General features: G+C 40.8%; 1 protein-coding gene across 2 annotated transcripts; it reads right to left on the reverse strand.

The window, feature by feature from the left end:
- Positions 1–1,324: 1,324 nt before the first annotated feature.
- cenpf (centromere protein F) lies at positions 1,325–18,358 on the reverse strand. Of its 2 annotated transcripts, none has more exons than XM_026378480.1 (38): positions 18,329–18,358; positions 17,373–17,543; positions 17,162–17,287; positions 16,856–16,926; positions 16,555–16,682; positions 16,282–16,373; positions 15,927–16,200; positions 15,627–15,829; positions 15,373–15,498; positions 15,130–15,258; positions 14,815–14,937; positions 14,363–14,498; positions 14,154–14,283; positions 13,762–14,041; positions 13,294–13,500; positions 12,578–12,786; positions 12,240–12,369; positions 11,734–12,012; positions 11,022–11,609; positions 10,713–10,886; positions 9,643–10,535; positions 9,316–9,527; positions 9,099–9,216; positions 8,710–8,872; positions 8,464–8,533; positions 7,953–8,212; positions 7,755–7,863; positions 7,364–7,569; positions 6,980–7,198; positions 6,734–6,877; positions 6,244–6,433; positions 6,055–6,152; positions 5,883–5,924; positions 4,498–5,646; positions 4,175–4,304; positions 3,324–4,043; positions 3,072–3,190; positions 1,325–2,183 (listed from the first exon to the last, which is right to left on the reverse strand). In XM_026378480.1, exons 2-38 carry the CDS (start codon positions 17,532–17,534, stop codon positions 2,031–2,033), a joined length of 8,562 nt encoding a protein of 2,853 aa, XP_026234265.1. In that variant the 5' UTR covers positions 17,535–17,543; positions 18,329–18,358; the 3' UTR covers positions 1,325–2,030. The 2 variants fall into 2 exon arrangements, with proteins under 2 accessions (XP_026234265.1, XP_026234264.1); XM_026378479.1 differs by having other exon boundaries at positions 8,692–8,872.
- Between the last annotated feature and the right edge of the window lie 1,157 nt (positions 18,359–19,515).

Here is a 19,515-nt window from a genome sequence, read left to right on the forward strand (position 1 = left end):
CATCCTGTTCATACAAACTGGTCGACACTTCCTGTCAGTGACTCTCCTCCAGCCCTGAGAACTGCTGCTTACTTAGTGTTGCCGGGTAAAGAATGGGACAAATCATGCATACAGCTGAGGGGATCGACAGTCCATCAGTCTGTCAGAGACACAGACAGACAGACACACACACACACACACACACTCCAGTCTGAGTGCCAGTGATAACATAGCTCAGTGGATCCATCTGCTCATTTCCCGTGTCCCCGTCCAGAGTTGGTTCTGGCACTGCAGCTTCCGCTCACAGGCAGAGACATCAGAGCAGGACTGCATCCGCTCCGAGGTGTGTGACTGCATCGTCTCCCCTGTTTTCCCATAACCCAGCATGTGCCGCTACCTCCTCACCCCCACTCGGCCGTGAGAGACGCAGAAATTCACAAAACAGGTGATTGTTAAGAATAAAAACTCAGTTCAGGCTTTTTTGATGCTCCAAAAAGAAACAGATGAAAATGTACTGTGGCCAATATGAATGTGTCTTCATTAGAGGTCAAGAGGTCAGCACTTGTCAATACTTCTAATTCTAACGTCTAAAATCTGAAAAGAAAATCCATAAATCAATAGTTATCGGTCCAAGCTCCTAAACGTTCTGAACATTTTACATCAGCTGCTGCAGCAGATGTTTGAACACACCAATGGTAACAAACTGCGGGAAATTGATTTGTGATTTATTGTGAACCAAGCTGACAACACCGAGCCTGTGCTTCACCTTGTTTTTGTTTCATATGTTGAAATGTGTCTGTAAAGAAGCCGAGTGGAACCGTGGGACTAATGCAACCACAGAATATAACTTGACCAGTCGGACATAAATCACCTAATAAAGCCAAACGGCATCGTTGTACAATTACTACTCCACTGTGAGGAAATTAGTTTGTTCTCCAAGCACCAAACATGAAATTACACAGTAATTGTTTGTGTTCATCATAAGCAAGTTCTAATTAACTTTGACATTTGGTGTCTGAATCAAGTTCTGAATTATTAAAAAGCTGAAAGTAGCTGCTGTATCCTCATCGAGTAGATGTGAGTTGGACGGTACCAAACTTCTGTTTTCACTTTCATTTCAGTTTACAAAACTTTCTAAAGAAATCTTTTGTCTTTCGCTGCCTATTGCACTCTCAGCAGGTCACAAACCACTTTACTCTACATCCAGAGCGAACACCTTTTCTCCACAAGGATCAGGACCTCCACCCTGTGGCGACTCGAGTGGGTGCAACACAGCTCACAACAACACAAGTCTTCTGCTGATGTATCGTTTCAAAGAGACCACACGAGCTACAAAGCTGTTAAAATGGTTTAGTTTAAAAAATAAACTATTTACAGCACAGTAACATTAAGCTAGATCTAAATTTAAAAAAAAAAAACAGAATTTGAAGAAAGGATGAGAATAAAGTATAAAAATGTCTAGAAAATATAAACAATTCAGAACAAAAACAAAACTTAGCTGCCAGTAGCATACAGGAGATATGTTACAGCACTGATGGTGTAGATGGACGAAGCATAGCTACTATAACTCTGTATAAAATCTACTATGTACAATGTTCAAGACATTTCTCAGACAAACAAGAGGACAAGAACAGTACGACAGATAAACAGACGTTCAGAGGCTTCACAACGGAGTGGTGGTTTCATTATTAAAAATAAAAAAACACGCTGAAAACAGTTTGGTTATTACTTAAAACAGAGCATGATGAAAAATAGTGCTTTGAATAAAATCAGCTCCTCCAACTTTCCGTATCAACTTACTGGATTAATGATTTCACAATTTCCACAAACAGAAAAAAGAGAAAAGTGTAGTGGTAGCAGTTAAGTGAGTACTTTGTAGTACGCGGCCCTCATCCCTCCACCACACACAGAAGCAGGTGAACTGTGACTGTGAAAACAATTTTAGTTAAAAAAAAAAAAAAAAGGTGTGTTTTCTAAAATAGTGCAGTGTTAACGTTTGTGTCTCGATTTCTACAAATAAACTACAAGCGTGAGTCTGTGCGTAGGTCGATCTACTGAACGTGACAGTTGTCTCCCTGCTGCGTTTGTGTCTCTGGTGATTTCCTCAGCGAACGATGCATAGATTTCTCCTCGCTGCACGGGGAAAGAGACTTTCTGTTGGATCTGTCTGCAGGTGGACTCTGCAGAGGTACAGGCCCCAAAACCTTAAAGTGAATTAAAGAAAGTTCAACACTTGAGCATAAGTGGACACAGGTGAAGACACAGCTTTAAAGCGACAGGCATTTTTTCCCCTTGACCTATTTAACCCGAAACCTCAACATCCTTTAAATCCACCTGACCTGACGCTATAAGAAGCTGACATAAGGATGTGAGGGGTCCGGATGTCCTGTGGACAAATTAGGGGCCCCGCAGCATATATCTGAAACATACACATTGACCTAGAAAGTTGAAGAGTTCACAGTTTACATCTGTAAAAGCTCTAAAAGCTTTTTGTTTTTCCTTTCATTACAGGAGAGCTGTATTGTTTTATTCTTTATCACTAATGGAATTGTTTAACATGCATTTTTAACACAGTGTGCATCTACTGGTAAAGTAAGCATGAAGAGACTTTCTGTGGCATCACTGTTTCTCTTTTTCCTCATCATCTTCTTTCCTACACTAATTTGTCCGTTCTCTTCCTCTTCATGTTTGTCCTACATTTAACATAATTCAATAGCAACGTGCAGCTTCTAAATGAGGGAGGAAGCTGTTCCTGTTAATCAAATTAAAGGCTTTAAAAGGCGGCATGTGAAATGGAAACAATTGTCTGTCACAAGCAGATCCTCTGTGGGCTGCATGTGCTGCGGGGTCCAAACAATGGCTATTTAGGACCTATATATAGAGGAGACACGGACAGCTCACATTTACATCTGATCATCTCCTTTCAGATCTGTGCCTAGAGTCAAACCCTATTGTTTACTCTGCTGTATATTGTGCAGTGCAGTGGCATGCTTTTGTCAAGAGATGATGCGAGAATGCACCAAATTAAGTTCACTTTATGCGGCTGGGTGTTCAGTATGGGTGACAAAGAGGGAGAAGGTTGTGCTGCCTACCTTGCCGTCAGGTGCAGATGTGGTAGCAGCCTTTTTGGCTGCCAGTCGAGGGCTGCAGCGTGTGGTGGTTCTTCTTAAAATGAATGGACTCACCTCCCCCAGGGGAATATCAGCAAAGCCTGGGGGTACAGATAATAATTAAAATATTAAACTTTATTCCCTTTAAAACCTTACAGAAGACTTGCAGAAGTCTGACAACTAAAACTCACACACTGCTACAGAAAACAAACTAGATTATCACCCAACACGAACCTTTCTTCACCAGTTCAGGAAGTCCCTCAGGCCTGAACTCTTCGTCGTCCCGTTCAGTTTTCACTTTGGGTGTCGTCACTACGTTGGCTTTGATCTTCTTCGTCAGGTTGTGCAGAGCCTCCCAGGCACCGTCTTTATCACTGATGTCATGGTGACCCCGTTTCCCTGGAGATGACCCTGGAGGAGACCTGAGACTCTGAGGAGTCTGAGGAGCCATGTTTTCGTCCACCTTTTCTTCCCGATGTTTGGAGGACGACTTCCTTGCTGAGCGTCTGCGGTGAGTACTGTCAGTGCTGCTGGATTGGGTGTTAGCTTCGTTAGCATGTTGGCTGCTGGTAATGTGTTCCAGCCGTGTCGTCAGTGCCTCGTTGGCCTCTTCCAGTTTGTGGACTTGAACTATCAGGTTGCAGTATTTATCCATGCTCTCATCAGCCTCTCTGCTTTTCTCCTCCAGACATTTGTTGAGTTCCTCTAACTCACTCTTCAGCTCCTCCAGTTCTTTTTCCCGCTTCTCCATTTCCTCCTCCTTTCCAATGAGGGCAGCCTTAAGTTCTTCCAGCTCTTTGGTTTGTTCTTGTGACTCTTTCATTGTTTCTTCAAGCTCGGTCCTCTTCTCCTCCAGAGCTGTATTCAGGTCTTCCACTTCTTTCTTTCGTTCCTGCACTTGCATCTTGAGCTGGTTCACCTCAGCCTGAACTTCCTCACTGCTTCTTCCATCTCCTGAAACAAAATGCCAAAGTGCACCAAATTAAAATGACTTTTTCAAAATCCTACTGTCAGTATTGTGCAAGTTATCCACTTACATTAGAATAAGGTAAGTTAGTGAATGTGAAATGTCTTAATGTGTGTACCTGAGCTGTTTAACAGCATTTGCTTCTCCTGCTCCAGCTGTTTGCAGTTTTTCATCCAAAGATTCATCTTGCACAGAGCAGAGTCTCTCTCTTTAGACAGACGAGTGGTACAAGAGGTCAGGTCTGACACCTGAAGGAGGCAGAAAGAGAAGTGGTGAAGTATTAGAAGTAACTCATTTATACCAATATTAAATCATGAAAAACCAAGTCTATGGAATTGACCGATTCTGGATATGGATACAGGATTAAACGCCAACAGAAACATGTCAAAGTGAAGTGGTTTCTCATGGTTTAGACCTCAGTAGATCTAGATGAATGAGTACCTGCTTGTTGAGCTGTTCAACAGACAATTTGTTTGTCTCAAGCTCCTTCTCCATAGAGGCAACTGTTATCTGAAGACACTGTTGCTGTTCTTTGAGTTTCTCTTTCTCTTCTTCTGTTCTTTGCTTGTCTTGTTCCAGGGAGGAAAGAGCTGAAAGCAAATTCTCTTTCTCCATTTCAATCAAAGAAAGAGAAGACTGCATTTGGTGTTTTTCCATCTCTAACTTTTGTTTCTCCTCCTTGGTCCCGTCTCTTTCTTGCTGGAGTGAAGAAAGACTTTGTTGCATGTCATTTTTCTCCTTTTCTATCAGCAAAAGGCCAGATTGAAGTCGCTCTTTTTCATCTGATAATGCCCCTCTCTCTTGCTCTAGCCTTTCCTTCTCTTCTTCTACAGATGCGAGATTGCAGCGCAGGTCATCTCTCTCCTTTTCCACAGACAATAAAGTAGAGTACAGTTTCTCTTTTTCCTCCACCAGGTGTTGATTTTCTCCTTCTATCTGTTCTTTCTCCGCCATAAGAGATGAAATGGATTTTACTGAGGCTTGGATTTGGTTAGTCTCCTCTTCCTTCTCTTTTTGCAGAACTTGCCTCTCTTCCTGAGTAGCCTTTATGCATGTTTTAAGCTGGTTAACTTCTTCTTCCAAAGCCTCAACATGGCTTTTCAGGTTGTTTCTCTCTTTCTCCCACTCTTCTCCTTGACAGCGCAGCCTCTCTCCTTCTGTCTGCCACTGCTCCAGAGAGCTCTGCAGACATTGTTTCTTAGTCTCTAACTCTGCCAGCAGAGACTTCATCCTCTCTTTCTCTCCTTTAGTTTCTGCACTCTGCTGTTCAAGCAAAACCTCTCTCTGCCGGGAAGCTTCCAGCTGCAACTGCAGGTCATCTACTCGTCTGATTTGTCTCTCTGCTTCCTCTCTCATTCCTTTCTCCAGCTCTTCTACTCTGGATTTCTGTCTCTCTTCTTGCTCTCTTCTCTCTACCTCTGCCTTCTCCAGTCCTCTCTCCAGCTGCTCCTTAGCAGCCTTCAATTCCTCCATCTCTCTTCTTTTGGTTTCCAGCTCACTCTCCAGGCGTACTTTCTCAGATCTTAGGTCGTCCAACTCGACAGAGAGTGCTGACAATTTCTCGCTGAGCACTGTCTTCTCCTCTTCCACCTAACAGTTAGGAGGCAGTGATGGAGACAGACAACAGCAGAGAGAGTGTGAAAGGAGAAAAATGCCAAAAGAGGGGGGGAAGCCAGAATGAAAGACAAAGTGAGAACATGAAAATAGAGACATGAGATTTCACATAGAATTCGATTATGTTCACATACTGTATCACAAACTAACACACAGACATGTTGTGCGTGGGACATAGTATCAAATAGCCAAACAAACAGATGTAAACATACCGTTCTCCTTTCCTCCTCCAGCTCAGCCTTGACCATCTCAGCCTGCATAAAAGGTTATAACATTTACACTTTACACAAAATTTGAGTAACGTTTAACCTTATACATCATAAACATGTTGAGAAAACAGGTTTAATGTAAGACATAAACACATAAATCTTTGCAACAGAATACCTGTACAACTGCTTCTTCTAGACTTTGCTCTACATCTTCCTTCTCTCGCTCCAGGGCATCAATGCGATCTTGCAGTGAGTCAGACTTTCTCTGAGCAGCTACAGTACAGAGGTACAAAGTCAAGTTTAGGCCAATTTCACATAAAACTCAACTCGACTAAATGTAATTTCAAAAGAATATAAGAGTCACCTTTGAGCAGCTCTCCCATTTTCTTTTTCTTCCTCTCGTCCAACTCGATGCGAGCCCGAAGCTTTTCAATACCAGTCCTCATCTGCTGGACCTCGTCTTGTGTCGAGTTCAGACGCGAGGCAATCTCTCCTTTTTCTAGTAGAGAGGACTCTAGAGACTGTGAAAGACGACTCACTTCTCCCTCTAAAGCCTTGGAGGAAAACAGGACAGAAAGTCTTTCATTCATCGTTTTATTAGCATCATTGTGAGCAGCCATGAATTAACAGGTGTTAGAGTGAAGTGAAATTTCAGGCACAATTCAAACACAAAGTAAAACTGAAATCTGAAGCTCTCTGCCACTGTATTAATGTGCTAAAAGCTTAAGAAACACAAAAAGAGCACATTTATTTAATTAGTGAGATAAAGACTGATTACTGTAAAAACAAGATCTCTTCAGATGCCCAGCTCCGACATGTAACAAACACGCTTCGATTCAGACTTTCTCACTCACCTGTATCTTGCCAACCATGGACTCCGTGTTTTGACTGGCAGAAGTGTGGTTTTCTTTGATCTGATTAAGATGACCAATAAGCTCCTCTTTTTCTCCACTCTGTTGAGAGACTGACTGCTCCAGGACCTTAATCTGCTCCATCAGCTTTAGTGATAGAGAAGGAATAAAAAAAAAAAAAATTAAATTATTAAAAAATAGACAACAAAAAGTAAATGTGGCTCAGTCTCAGGTCTTTCTTCCATGTACCTGTTGCCTCTCTGTCTTGAGTTTCTCCATGTTGCTCTGCAGAATTTCATACTCCTTCCTCCCTGCTCTGATGTCATCTTCCAGGATGGAAATGAGGTCTCTGGTGTCACGATTAGTCTTCTCCAGACTGTGAACCTTCTCTCTCCACTGCCCCAAAGACTGGCTCAGGTCATCTCGCTCCTCAGTGCACAACACTAATTCAGATCTCAGCTGCGTTGTCTGGGGAAAAAAAAAAAACACCACTAGTAACAACAACTAGTACAACCTTACTGGGTTGTAGAGTATATTATGTTTTGCTTTAAGAGTTTTTTTTTTGATAGGTGCACAGTAACTTAGCCACTACACATGATACTTTAATGTTCTAGCTCAAGGGTTTGTGCTCACCTCTGTAATAAGTGTTTCCATCTGCTGCTCCATGCCTGAACATGTCTTTCTCTGAGTTTCTATCTCATCCTTCAGTCTGGTTTTATCTTCCTGAAGGGTCTCCAGCTCAGACTCCATGCCCAGGATGTGTTGCTCCAGATTAGTTTTCTCAGAGCGAACCCTCTTCAACTCACTCTCCTGTTGAAGGAACTTCTCATCCCAACCACCTATAGAGCAAAGTAATTCATCGAATCAACAGACTAGTAATGGACAAAGCCGAAGTATTCCTTTATAATTCACACTGTGCCATCAAAGTATGAATGTTATACGACTGCCCTTTATTTGTAGAGCATCCACATCCACAAGAGCATGTTTAAAAATCATTAAACACATTTACTAGGAAGATATTTACCTTTGGCCATCTCCAGTCCTTCCAGCATCTCCATGACATCAGCCAGCTGACATTTAGCAGTTTGCAGTTGTAGAGTTAATGTTTCCCTCTCCTCCGACAGCTGAGCCAACTAAATATGAACACACAGCGTGGTTAGCAGCCATACATAAATAGTAATGGCATATTAATAATATTGGCATTGTGCTAATTTCCCTGTACCTGGTCAGAAAGCTCCTTCTTCTCTGCCAAAGAAACATTTAGTTTCTGTGCTGCACTATGTGCCTCCTCCTCTGCTGCAAGAACTTTCTTCTCCAAGTTCTGAACTTGGACTTCCAGTTCAGAAGTCAACTCTTTTCTCAGTGAGAGGTCAGAGCTCAGTAGGTTGAACTCTGAGGAGAGCGTCTGGAGTTCGTTTTCTTTTATGGTGAGCATTTCCTTGTAGCGGTTGAGTTCATCTTGTCCCTTGGATGGCTCTGTCGCTAATACACAAATTGAACATATTTTATAGTTTGATTGAACATGATAAATGAAATATTTTAGTCTCAATGAAAATAGAATGAAGCAAGGACAGTTTCAAATTCAACTGATAATTTGGACAAACACCACTGAAATTATGACAATGAGAATGAAACTTTTCAAGGCTTTTGCTTGAAATATTAAAAAGGGGAACAGTGTGAGACAAAGACACAATGATTACAACTGAAAATCTACACATAATTTAATTCCTCACCAGATTTTATTGCTTTGGGTGAATGCACTTCAGGTTCATTATCAGCAACATCTCCACCGTCTCCTGGAAGCTGCAGGAATGAAGACAAAGTTAGTACTTAATCAATTTGAAGCATAAATTTAAATTCTAACACAGGTAAAAAGAAAATGTTTTCATAAGCAAACGCTCAAACCGTTATAAAACAATCTCAGTATGGCCTGTTTCATCATCATTATCACAAACAAATACCTTGTAATTGTTTTCTACCTGATCTACAGGTTGCTGTTGATGGTCCAGTTGCTCATCCTCATTACTCTTCGTTTCCTCTGCATCGGCCCCAGACATTTCTTCCTCCTCTTCCATCTGTTCATGGATGACCTCTTGCTCGATGATGTCCTCGTTGAAGACCAGCTCAGACTCACTGCCAGGGCTGAAGGAGATTAGATTTACTCATCACGTAATAAAAACAACCCTGATTAAAAAGATGATGCTTTAGGAAATCCAAAATAGTTTTTTTGCGATGCTATTAAAACATGGAAGACAAAGTCCTAGTGATCATTTCTGGAGTACATCATCTTCCGTGACACTTGCATTTATTGACTGATCTCCATCTCATGATGTAACTGAATTTGCAGGTAGTATGAAATTTACAGTACCTGAAAGTGTCACCCAGTTCACACATCATGGGACTCAGTTGTTCCTTTACTGGAAGGGACTCTGTGTTGGTGCTTGTTTCAACTGTTGACTCATCATCAATCTGTGGCCCTGCTTCTTCTGGGGAAACCATTAACGATGATTCACTATAAATATGAGTGTTTAAATTGAAGTAGCACCAGTGTTTCATGAAAAAGTCTGGTTCTGGTTTACACTCACCACCACCTTCTTTGTCCTCAGACTCCATGTGGCAGACTTTTTCTTCTGCCGTCTGGGTTTCCTGTGACTCTGAGAGCTGCTGTATCAGGCTGTGTTGCTGGCCCACCTGCTCCAGGAGTGACTCGTACTGCTGCTTGAACATAGTCAGCTCCTTCTGTAATTCTGCCAGCTGCTGATGTAGTTTAGACTGTTCTGCCTCAAACTGGTGTCTCCTGTGGCGCAACATATTATTCCAGCTATTATTAATAAAACACTCCATTTTGAATACTGATATGATGGTAGCACATTCAAAGTTAAAAGTGGAAAACTGAGAAAGATGTACTGTACCTCTCTATATTCTCCTCCTCAATCCTCTTGTCCCTTAGTTCAAGCTGCTCCTGCAACTTGTGGTGCTCCTGCTCTGAGGACTGGAGCGCACTCTGGATGGACTCATTTGCCTCTTTAAGTGAAGCCACCTCATTTTCATGTCCTTCTATCCTTTCTTGTAACTGCAGCTTCTCCTCATTTACTTGGTTTGCACTCACTTGCAGCTTGATGTTGTCTTCAGTCAGCTGACTGCAGTTAATTTCCAGCTGAAGCTTTTCCTCAACTACTTGATTCAACTTATTAACCAAGTCATTTATCTCAGAGGTTATTTCACCAAGTTTAACCTCAAGCTGGATTTTTTCCTCATTTATCAGGTTGAGGGTAACATCTAGCTGGGCCTTCTCTTCTGTGACTTGACCAAGACTTGATTCAGCCTTGTGTTTCTCCGCAGCCATTTTATTATTAATTGCTTCCATTTGCTGCTTTACATCATTTAACTGCTTGACACTGGTCTGCAGTAGTTTGTTTTCCTCAGACAGTTTGTCTAAGCTGTCTTCCAGCTTTTTCTTCTCCGCTTTTACCTGAATAATTTCAGTTGCTATTTGTTCTTTGTCATGTGCTATCTGTCTCAAAGTAGTTTCAAGGATGTTTTTCTCCTGGACTAACTGGTCTTTGTCTTCAGTTATCTGCCCAATTGTTGTCTCCAATTTTACATTTGTCTCTGTGATCTGACTGAGTTTACACTCTAATGTGGCAACACTCTCCTCCAGCTGGTTTTGTCTGACAGAGTATTCTTCCAGACGAGTTATTTCACAGCTCCTCTCGAATAGCTCCTCTTTAGCTGTGACATACTGCGTCTCCAGCACAGAGTTCTGGGACTGAACCTCCTCTAAGCGGGCTTCCAAGACAGAGACCTAAAAAAGGGGTGTGAAGAGGAGCTATGAAGATTATGCTAGTTTTGTGAAGCCTGAATTTTAACACAACTGAATACATGTGGCAGTAATGGACTTCATGAAAATCTGTTAAAATACTCCACAGTACAAACAAAATGTATTTACGGTCAGATAACAGTGTCTAAAGTCAGTGTCTACCTGAGTTTTGCTGTCCTCCAACCTGGCCTCCATGTCAGACATCTGTGTCTGGTTCTGAGCAAGCTGAACCTCCAGTGACTCTATAGTTCCTTTCAGCTCCTCCACTTGACTGTCAAAGGAGTTCATGGCTGTTTCATTGTCCTCCAGGTCCATTTGCAGCATCTCAAGCTGCACCTTCATGGAAATAAATAAAGGAAGCAAATTATTAAAACAATGACTGACTTGTAATTTAAACTTTACTATACTCCAAGTGCAGTTTTCGCTAAAATGTACAGCATACTACATATTATAAATACATAAATAACTAACCTTGATTTTGTTCATGGCGACCACCTTCTCCTTCAGGAGGTCTGAGGTTTTGGCCTGCTCTGCCTCTGCTCTATTCAGCTTCTCCTTCAGACTCTTTATCGTGTTGTCTCTCTCTTCCAAGCCACGTGAAGCAGCAGACAGAGTTGTCTTCATGGTCTTGATCTCCTCTCGACGGGAACTTAATTCTGCTTTGGCAGCTGTAACTGACTGCTTCGCAGCTTCAAGCTGCTCTTTAAGGCGCTTCTCCTTGTTCAGGAAATTTTCAATCTCCAAAATGTGACACTCAGATTCTTTTCTTTTTGCCTCTGAGAGATCTTTGACCTCTTTCTCCAAAGAAGAGATCAGGTTATTCTTCTCTGTCAGGGTGTTCTCCAGGTTGGACTTAATTTCAATAGTGGAGGAGTGACTCTTCTCAAGAGCTTCTACAGACTTTATAAGGTCAGCATTAGACTGGTTGACAACATCCAGTTCATTCTTTAAGACTGGAAGCTGCTCTGCTGCCTCTCTGTTTGCAGCTACCTTTTCTTCTAAACAAGATATCTGCTCCAGAAGGTGGCTGGTCTTCTCAGTGTGAGTCTGCTGGAGAATCTTGCCGACAAACAGAATAATTAAGTTGGATATTTATTGTACAACAGTGAACAATAACTAGAGTATACGAAGGAATAAGATAAACACTAAAAGATAATAAAACTTAAATCTAGAAATATTTTACCTCTGTTTGTTTCTTCATCTCTTGCACTACATTTTCCAGTTCAGCCTTTTGTTTCTCCACAGACGACACCCGAGTTTCAGCCTCTCTGAAGAGTTTCTCCTTCTCCTCTGTCTGGCTCTGCTGAGCCTTCAGCTCTTCTTCTAAATGTCTGAGCTCTTCTGATTTTTTCTCGCACATGTTTTTGTAATTATCTTGACTGTCTGACAGAGTCTTAATCTGAATATGCAGTTCAGCTCCCAGTTGCTCCTGGATCTTTAGGAGCTGCTCTGTCGAAGTGACCTGAAACATGAAGCATAAATTTGGGCTTTTATTGATAAAATACATTAAGACAGATAATAATTAATCATAAGAGTATTTTGTATGTTACAGTCTAACTCAGTCCATTACCACGTGACTTAAATAGCCTAAAACAGTCTACAACATTAAATGAACCACAAAAACACACAGGTAGTGTAAAGGAAACTCTTAACTAAAGTAAAGAAATAGATAGCAGCCCAGTTACACACCTGGTTTTTGGTGAGCAGCAGTTCTTGCCGAGTCTCCTCCAACTGCAGCTTGACCTGTTCCAGCTCTTCGGCCTTTGCTGAAACACTCTCCTCACACTGCCTCAGTAAGGTTGCCTTCTCCTCTGTCACCCTGATAGGAGTAGGACATGAAAGACACTCATGCATGATAGAAGCAAGCAACATTTGTTGTAGCAAATGGAAACAATTAGGACATAGTATTTTACTGTTGTTGTATGTATTAACTTCTTAAACTTAAAGAGTGAAGTAGGAAATCAACACCTCTCATGCACCCCCTCCACAAACTCTAAACATTAGGGGTAATATATTGTAAAACCCACCTTGCATTTAGCTCCTCTTGTTTGGAAGTGGCCTGTGCAAGACTTTCCCTCAGTTGTTTGATCTCAGCCTGGCCTAGCTCTACAAGCTGATCTTTGGACCGGACCAGGTCACAGGCTGCCTGGTGCTCATCCTGCAGCTCTGTGTTTGTCCTCTCAGCATGCTCTGCTCGAGTAACTTCCTTTTGCATCCGCAACTCCAAATCTTTGATCTGTCCAGAAAATAAATAAATGAATAAATGAGCCAGGATATGTTATTTAAATCATAGTGTGTGTAGTGTTGACTACATTGTTTTAGTCCAATCAAATATAAAATTCAATCAAACAGAAAGAATATTTATCAAAGAATTCCTTAAAAAGTTTTCACTCTGCAAATAAATATTCTAGGTGGTTGATCTTACATTATAGAGCTTCACACAAAACAAAAATTAGGGTAGAAGATGTTCATGATAGATTAAGGTGGAAAAGGATGATTCGCTGTGGCGACCCCTGATGGGAAAAGCCGAAAGAAGAAGAAGAAGAAGAACACAAAACAAAAATTAAATTTTCAACGAATACTTCCAATTTTGTAAAATTTCAGTTAGCAAGTCCCCTTATGTTTGCTTATGAAATCTGTATTGGATACCTTGAAGACAATCAAACCACCTACACTTTGGGGCCAAACAATACCCCAGAATTAATAATAATAATTAATAACAAACAGCCATAAAACAAATCACCTGAGCTTGAAGCTGTGCCACTTGCACACCAACATTCTCCAGGTCTTTTGCATGCTTCTGTCCAGCCTCAGAGAGCTGAGACTGGAGCTCCTTGTACTGGTGCTCTCTCTCCTCCAGCTCTGTGCTCTTGTTCAGGAGTTCTCCCTTCAAGGAATCGATGAGGGCAGACAGAGTGACCTTGTCTGCCTCTACACTCTTGAGCTGCTTCTAAAATCATCAAAGGAAACGTATTAATGGTGTCCTATACAAACACTGTTACTGATGCTTAGATTTTGGATCTATAAACACGTTTTTAGAAAAGGTCCTATAAAGATGCATGATAGAAAAACATATCTTAGAAGTTTATTAAAACATTTTTGTGAATTCGAAGCCAATCTAAAACTGGTTTTGTGTATGTGGATAGCTGGTTTGTTGTGTGCTGAATATGACAAAACAAGTATAATGTATCTGGAAACGTCTGCTCCTTACCTTAAGTTCATCATTAGCCTCACTCAGAGAGCTGAGACTGTTTTCCAAGTTGCTAATTTTATCAGTGAGCTCCTTTTGCACAGATTCAGTTTCATTTATCAACGTCTCTTTCTGATTCTTCCACTCCAGTAGAGCTTGATGTTCTTGTTTTAGTTCTTTACACTCACTCTGACTCAAAGTGAGACTGGATTTCAGTTCTTGGCTTTCCTTCTCTACGACCGTCAACCTGTTGGCCAGCCTCTCTGTCTCCTGTTTCTGGTTCTGCAGCTCATTCTGAGATCTACAGTGTGATATTTACAATGAAAGTTATCAATATCAGATAAAATGTTCTTTATATTACATCAACAAAGTGTGACTAACTTTCTTTTTTTGTACACAAAAACTGTGTTTACCTTTCATTCTTGGTCTCTGCATCAGAAAGCGTCTTTTTCCAGTTTTCCAGCTCTCTGGCTGAAGTCTGAATCTGCTGATCCAGTTTTGACTGAAGTCTCTTCAGTTCTTCTATCTGTCCCTCTGATTTTGCTGAAGGATAAAAAGGACACGTTAAACTCCCTCAAATCACAACTAACCTCAGTCATTGACATTTTTACTAATGATTTACCTTTGAGGTCATCTAGTTGTCCCTGGGTGCGTTTGAGGCTCTGATCTGCACTCTTTTTCTCCTCCTCCAGCTGAGACAGACGCCTGCTGCTCTGGTCGAACTGGACAGTGACACTGTTCTTCTCTTTCTGCAACTCCTAGACAGCGGGAGAAATGTGGAGAGCACAGGAGTAAAAGTAAAAGACAAAGACAGAAGTGAAGGAGATCAGAGCAAGGAAAAAAGTAGCAGGTAAAATAAAACAGAAATTAAAGAAAACGTTTTGTTTAGGGAGAATGTGTCCATAGTGTTTAAATAACTAGATGGAAAAAAAAAAAAAAAAAAACGTTGGTGGTGGTTAAACTCAAACAAATCTAAGGATATTTTCTAGTATTTTTGACAATTTTTAGAAGCTCATACATGACAGTTTGGCAGGCTTTCTCTAATAAGAGGAAATTTTATTTAAAGCAGCTTACCTCCATTTTCTTGCGGAGATCCTGCTCTTTGGTCTGGCTGGCCTGGAGGCTCTGCTCTGACCTCAGCAACTTCTGTTTCTGCTCTTCCACATCCTTCTCCAACTGACTCTTCTGGAAGGACATCTTAAAAAGGAGCATAAAAACATCATGTACAAATGCCTTAAATCAAGTTGTCTATACAAAGCAATACAAATCAGGACATTGTGGATGATTGTGTAAAGAAATTAAGTATCCGATTATGTGGAAAAAAGAGCAGAACACTGAAATAGAAGATTAAATATCGATTTATTTTTCTCCGACATGTTAAAACTTTACCTTCTCCATGTCAGCCTGCAGTACATTGTAGTCTTTTTTTGACTGTTGCAGCTCTTGTGTTAGCTTGGTTCTGGTCTGGTTCAGTTGTTGCTCTAAAGCCTGATGGGAACTCTGCAGTTGGGCTAGTTCCTATAAAAAAACAAGAGGTACAGGACGTTTTGATTAAAATAAAAAAATGCTTTTATGTTTGCTATAATCTAAACACAAAACTCCTAATTATGGCATGACTCCACTTTGTTGCACCTTCTGACTGTCTCTCTCTTGGTCTTTGAGTTTTTGCTCTAGGGCCCGTCTGCAGCTCTCAGCGTTGTGCCTCTGACAGTTCATCTCCTCAGTCACTTGCTTCAGCTTCTGCTCAACTGATGAACACTAACAACAAGCGACAGGAAAATATTGTAAACTTTGCCGGTCATTGAACATAGACTTTTCTTTTTATCCATCTCTTGTACCTCAAACTACATCAAAAAGCAGTAATTCTCCTACACATGGAAGACTACCTTGGCCTCGATCTGCTGTTGTTTGTCTGTGGCCTGACTCAACTCATGACTGGTCTTGGCCAGGTTTCTGTCCCGTTCAATCAGGTCTTTCCGGGCCTGGTTCAGTTGGGTTTGTAGTTCCTGCAACTTGGAGGCTTGGCTACGAATTTCCTTCTCCTGATTCAAGAGATTCCTCTCCAGCTCTGACACACGACCACGCAGCTCTAAAGAAAAAAAAAAAAAAAGGAAAAATAAGAGTTTTGTCAAACTCCAAATAGGCTAAATGCATCAGAGGTAGTGGGAGTTACTTCAAAGGTTCACCTTGGTTGAGAGTTTTTAGCTGTTCCATTTGTTGGGAGGACCCACTGGGACTCTGCACTGCCCTGGAACAGCTCACTCTCTGGCTGGGTTTGATAGGAGTCTCTTCGTGGGTGTCCCACAGGGACGTCCCCCGCCTCTTGAGAGGCGTTTCCATTGCATCCTGAGACTGGCGACTGTGGGTCTGATCTAGCTGTTGCCATGGAAATACAGAAGATCCAGCCTGGCGGGCAGCAATGTCCTTGTGGCTTACACTGACCGACGACTGATTCAACAGCTAGAGGAGATGTGACAAATTAGCATCTCCAACGATAAAGAAACAAACAAATAGTACTGTAAATATGAGTCATGTACTCACTTTGACCTGCATCAGTTTCAGTTCACTCTCCAGCCTTTTTCTTTCTTCTACTTCTTGACTGTATTTCTCCTGAAGATCCTCTAGTCTATTATCTATGTAGCAAACACAACGTACATGTCAGGGTTAACTGATAAAGTGCATTTTTACTTATATTTACATCAATACCTTCAACTTAGGTTTACAGACCAAAGACAGTCTGACAGGAGAGCATGTAGAAAAAAACACTAATAAAACATGACTTTAAAGTTTGTATTCTGAGACAAACAGAAATACCCTGGTGTCTGTAGGCCGGGACAGGTGCTGGGGTAGAGAAACTTTTCTGTGGAGTACTGTAGGGCTGAAGTTCAGAGGAACAGGATGTAGAGCCAGCAGGCTGAGATCGATCCAGTTCATTTTTGTACCTGAGCAGATTAAAAAATAATAAATACAGCTGTTCTTGTATTCTCTATTCTTAGTCAAACAGTTTAGTTTTATGAACAACTCAAAAACACCTTTGACATTTGAAAAGTAACCAGGGCACATTTACATCCATTCTTTCTACTACAACTGTATATAAACAGACACGTGCACTCACTTTTTGAGCTCTTGTTCCAGTCGCTCTATGGTCTTCCTGCAGGTGTTAAGCTGACCCTCCAGGTAGCTCACCTGGATTTAGAAATAGGATCCAGTGTGGATCACAGGAGTTAGAAAGTAATGTTAAATTCCAAATAAACACAACCTGGTCCTCATATTTTGAAAGTCATTTAAAGGGGTTTGCTTACTGTTTCTTGACACTGTACATCAGTGAAATTTTATCATGTACAGTTCATAACTTTGTCCCATAGTAATAAAGGAATGCATTTCAAAAATATATTATTTCTTTCTTCCATCAACAACTGACCTGCTGCTCTTTAATTCCAAGATCATGAGCAGCCTTTTGACGGGCTTTCTCCAGAGAGTCACATGATTCAACTAAAGACTGGTTCTCTCTTTTCAAAGCCGAGATTTCAGTGCGTTCAGTGTCCACCTGGAGATAGAGAAACACAGATTCTTAGTTGTAGTTGTCTGATTTGGGATTCAATACTGCTCATTTATGTACAAAATGACCTTACCTTTTGTTTCTGCTTTTGCAGGGCAGCCTCTAAGGAGTCCAGCTGAAACTGTTTCTGGGTCCTCTCCTTTTTCAGTTTATCCAGCTGCCCTTCCATCTCCTGGATCTTTTGCAGGGCTTTCCCTGGAAGTCCATCCTTCCACTCCTCCACCGCCCAACTCATGGTTAAAACCTTATTATACAGACATCAATTTTATTTAAAAGGGGAAAAACAACGTTGCTAACTGAATGAATACCAATATAAACCATGTAACAGTTAGCTAAATGGTTAATATTACATCCATGTGATAAAAAACAAAGTTTTTCCTCAAAGATACAACAACAAACAGTATATCACATTAAAATGAACCTGTTGTTTTCTTTTAATGACAGGTTCCAGAAGTATAACGTTATAGTAGTTTTTGCTAATTACTCTAGTTAAACCAACTTAGTGGTAATTAGAAATCAGATAAGACTAAAATTAGTGTTCTTGGCTTCAGAGTGTAAGAACTATTTAATGAAGTTGTTATCAGCCTTATTATTTTGAACCAAAGTCGGAGAACAGTGTTGTTAGCAAATGTTAGCTAGTTAGCTACAGTTAACGTTAATCGTATCGTTAGCTAGCTTGGTAACTAACGTTAGCTAACGCTAGTTAGTAAACATAACTATATTAAGCGAACATCTGATATATTACTGGTGTTAACGTTAGTCAGAGTTGAAACCTAATGTTACGTTTAATTAATAATAGTTATTTATTTATGTATTTTAAGCGGTTACATGTTTGGACGTGTTGAACATTTAGTTAACGAGCTCGAGTTGCCTCAGTCCGTTAGAACACCACAGTTTTTATTTTCACAATCTACAGCCAATTCAAGGCTGGGTATTAAAACACAGGTTGTATACAAATACATGACGGGAGGTTAAGTCGAGGTTAAAATAACTCCTCCAGGGTTAAAGTCTGGTGAAATGTGCACTTACTTTGGGCGCGACGCTCCCTGAAGTCTTCAACTGTTTGTTGTCGTTAGAAAATTCAAACTGAGCCGGGGAGACCGCGACACTCCCAGCCCCGACCCCATTGGCTTAGCCGTGTGACGTCACGCCAACGGCGCACATGATTGGCTTACATCGCTTCCCGTCTCCACAGCGCCACCACGTGCTGTGACTCTGTAACTACTCATCACTTCATCAATTACTCATCGACTTGTGAGGGAAAACTAATTAAAGATGTTATCTCCACATACTTTAAAATACCTTTATCACTAGTTTAAATAAAATTAAACATGCTTTTCATGTGGTGCTGTCTGACTATAGTGACAAAGATATTTAAAGTGACCTTAGACAAAATGTTAGAGTGAAGTTGATGGAAAATACACCTTTTAAACTTGTCTGTTGGTCTTTTCAGTACATGATCAGGAAATGCAGAACAACTAAGAAACGCAGCAAGAGTCATACTGTCATTTACAGAGTTCCTTTGATATGGTACAGAACGAATCAAATGCTCAGACTTTAGTTATGCATTACAACATTCATGCCTGATAAAGTAACAGTTTATTACAGAAATGGCAGAAAACATCATGTGAATGGCCTTTCAGATAGTCTTCAGTTTGAGTTTTACTTGCAGCATGAACATGAATTTAATATTTTAATCTCTGTGCCACTTGTTTTGTTTTTATGATGTTGCAAAAAAAGAAAATTAGTATTTCTCTTATTGTCTGGCCAGGAATTAAATGCTTGCATCCAGCAAACACAGGGTTTTTTGGTTTGTGCCACCTACAAATGCTTTTATGTTTTATCCTTTTTAAAAACATACAGAAAAACCTGTTGCTGAAATGGTGGTTTTAAAGATGCATTTTGTATGCAACCCCAAAAAAGTCACCTGTGTGGGAGCTGCTACAAATATGACCACATGCATCTCATAACGGGCTATTTATAACCATTTGTAACCCTCATTCATGTCGTGCATAGGACTGCATCTTTGTTATATAACAGGGAGAAGCTACAGGCGTTAAAAGATCCCCTGGCAGTGCACCGTGTGAAGACTGCAGACAGGCCACTGACAGAAACTGACAGAAATCAAACAAATGTGCTTTGTTTGCCATTTTGACATCATTTTGTCACAAAGATTGTACAAAATTTGAGTGCAATAACAACCCTTAAATAAGGCC

Source organism: Anabas testudineus, chromosome 3, assembly GCF_900324465.2.
Source record: "Anabas testudineus chromosome 3, fAnaTes1.2, whole genome shotgun sequence".
Taxonomy (NCBI): domain Eukaryota; kingdom Metazoa; phylum Chordata; class Actinopteri; order Anabantiformes; family Anabantidae; genus Anabas; species Anabas testudineus.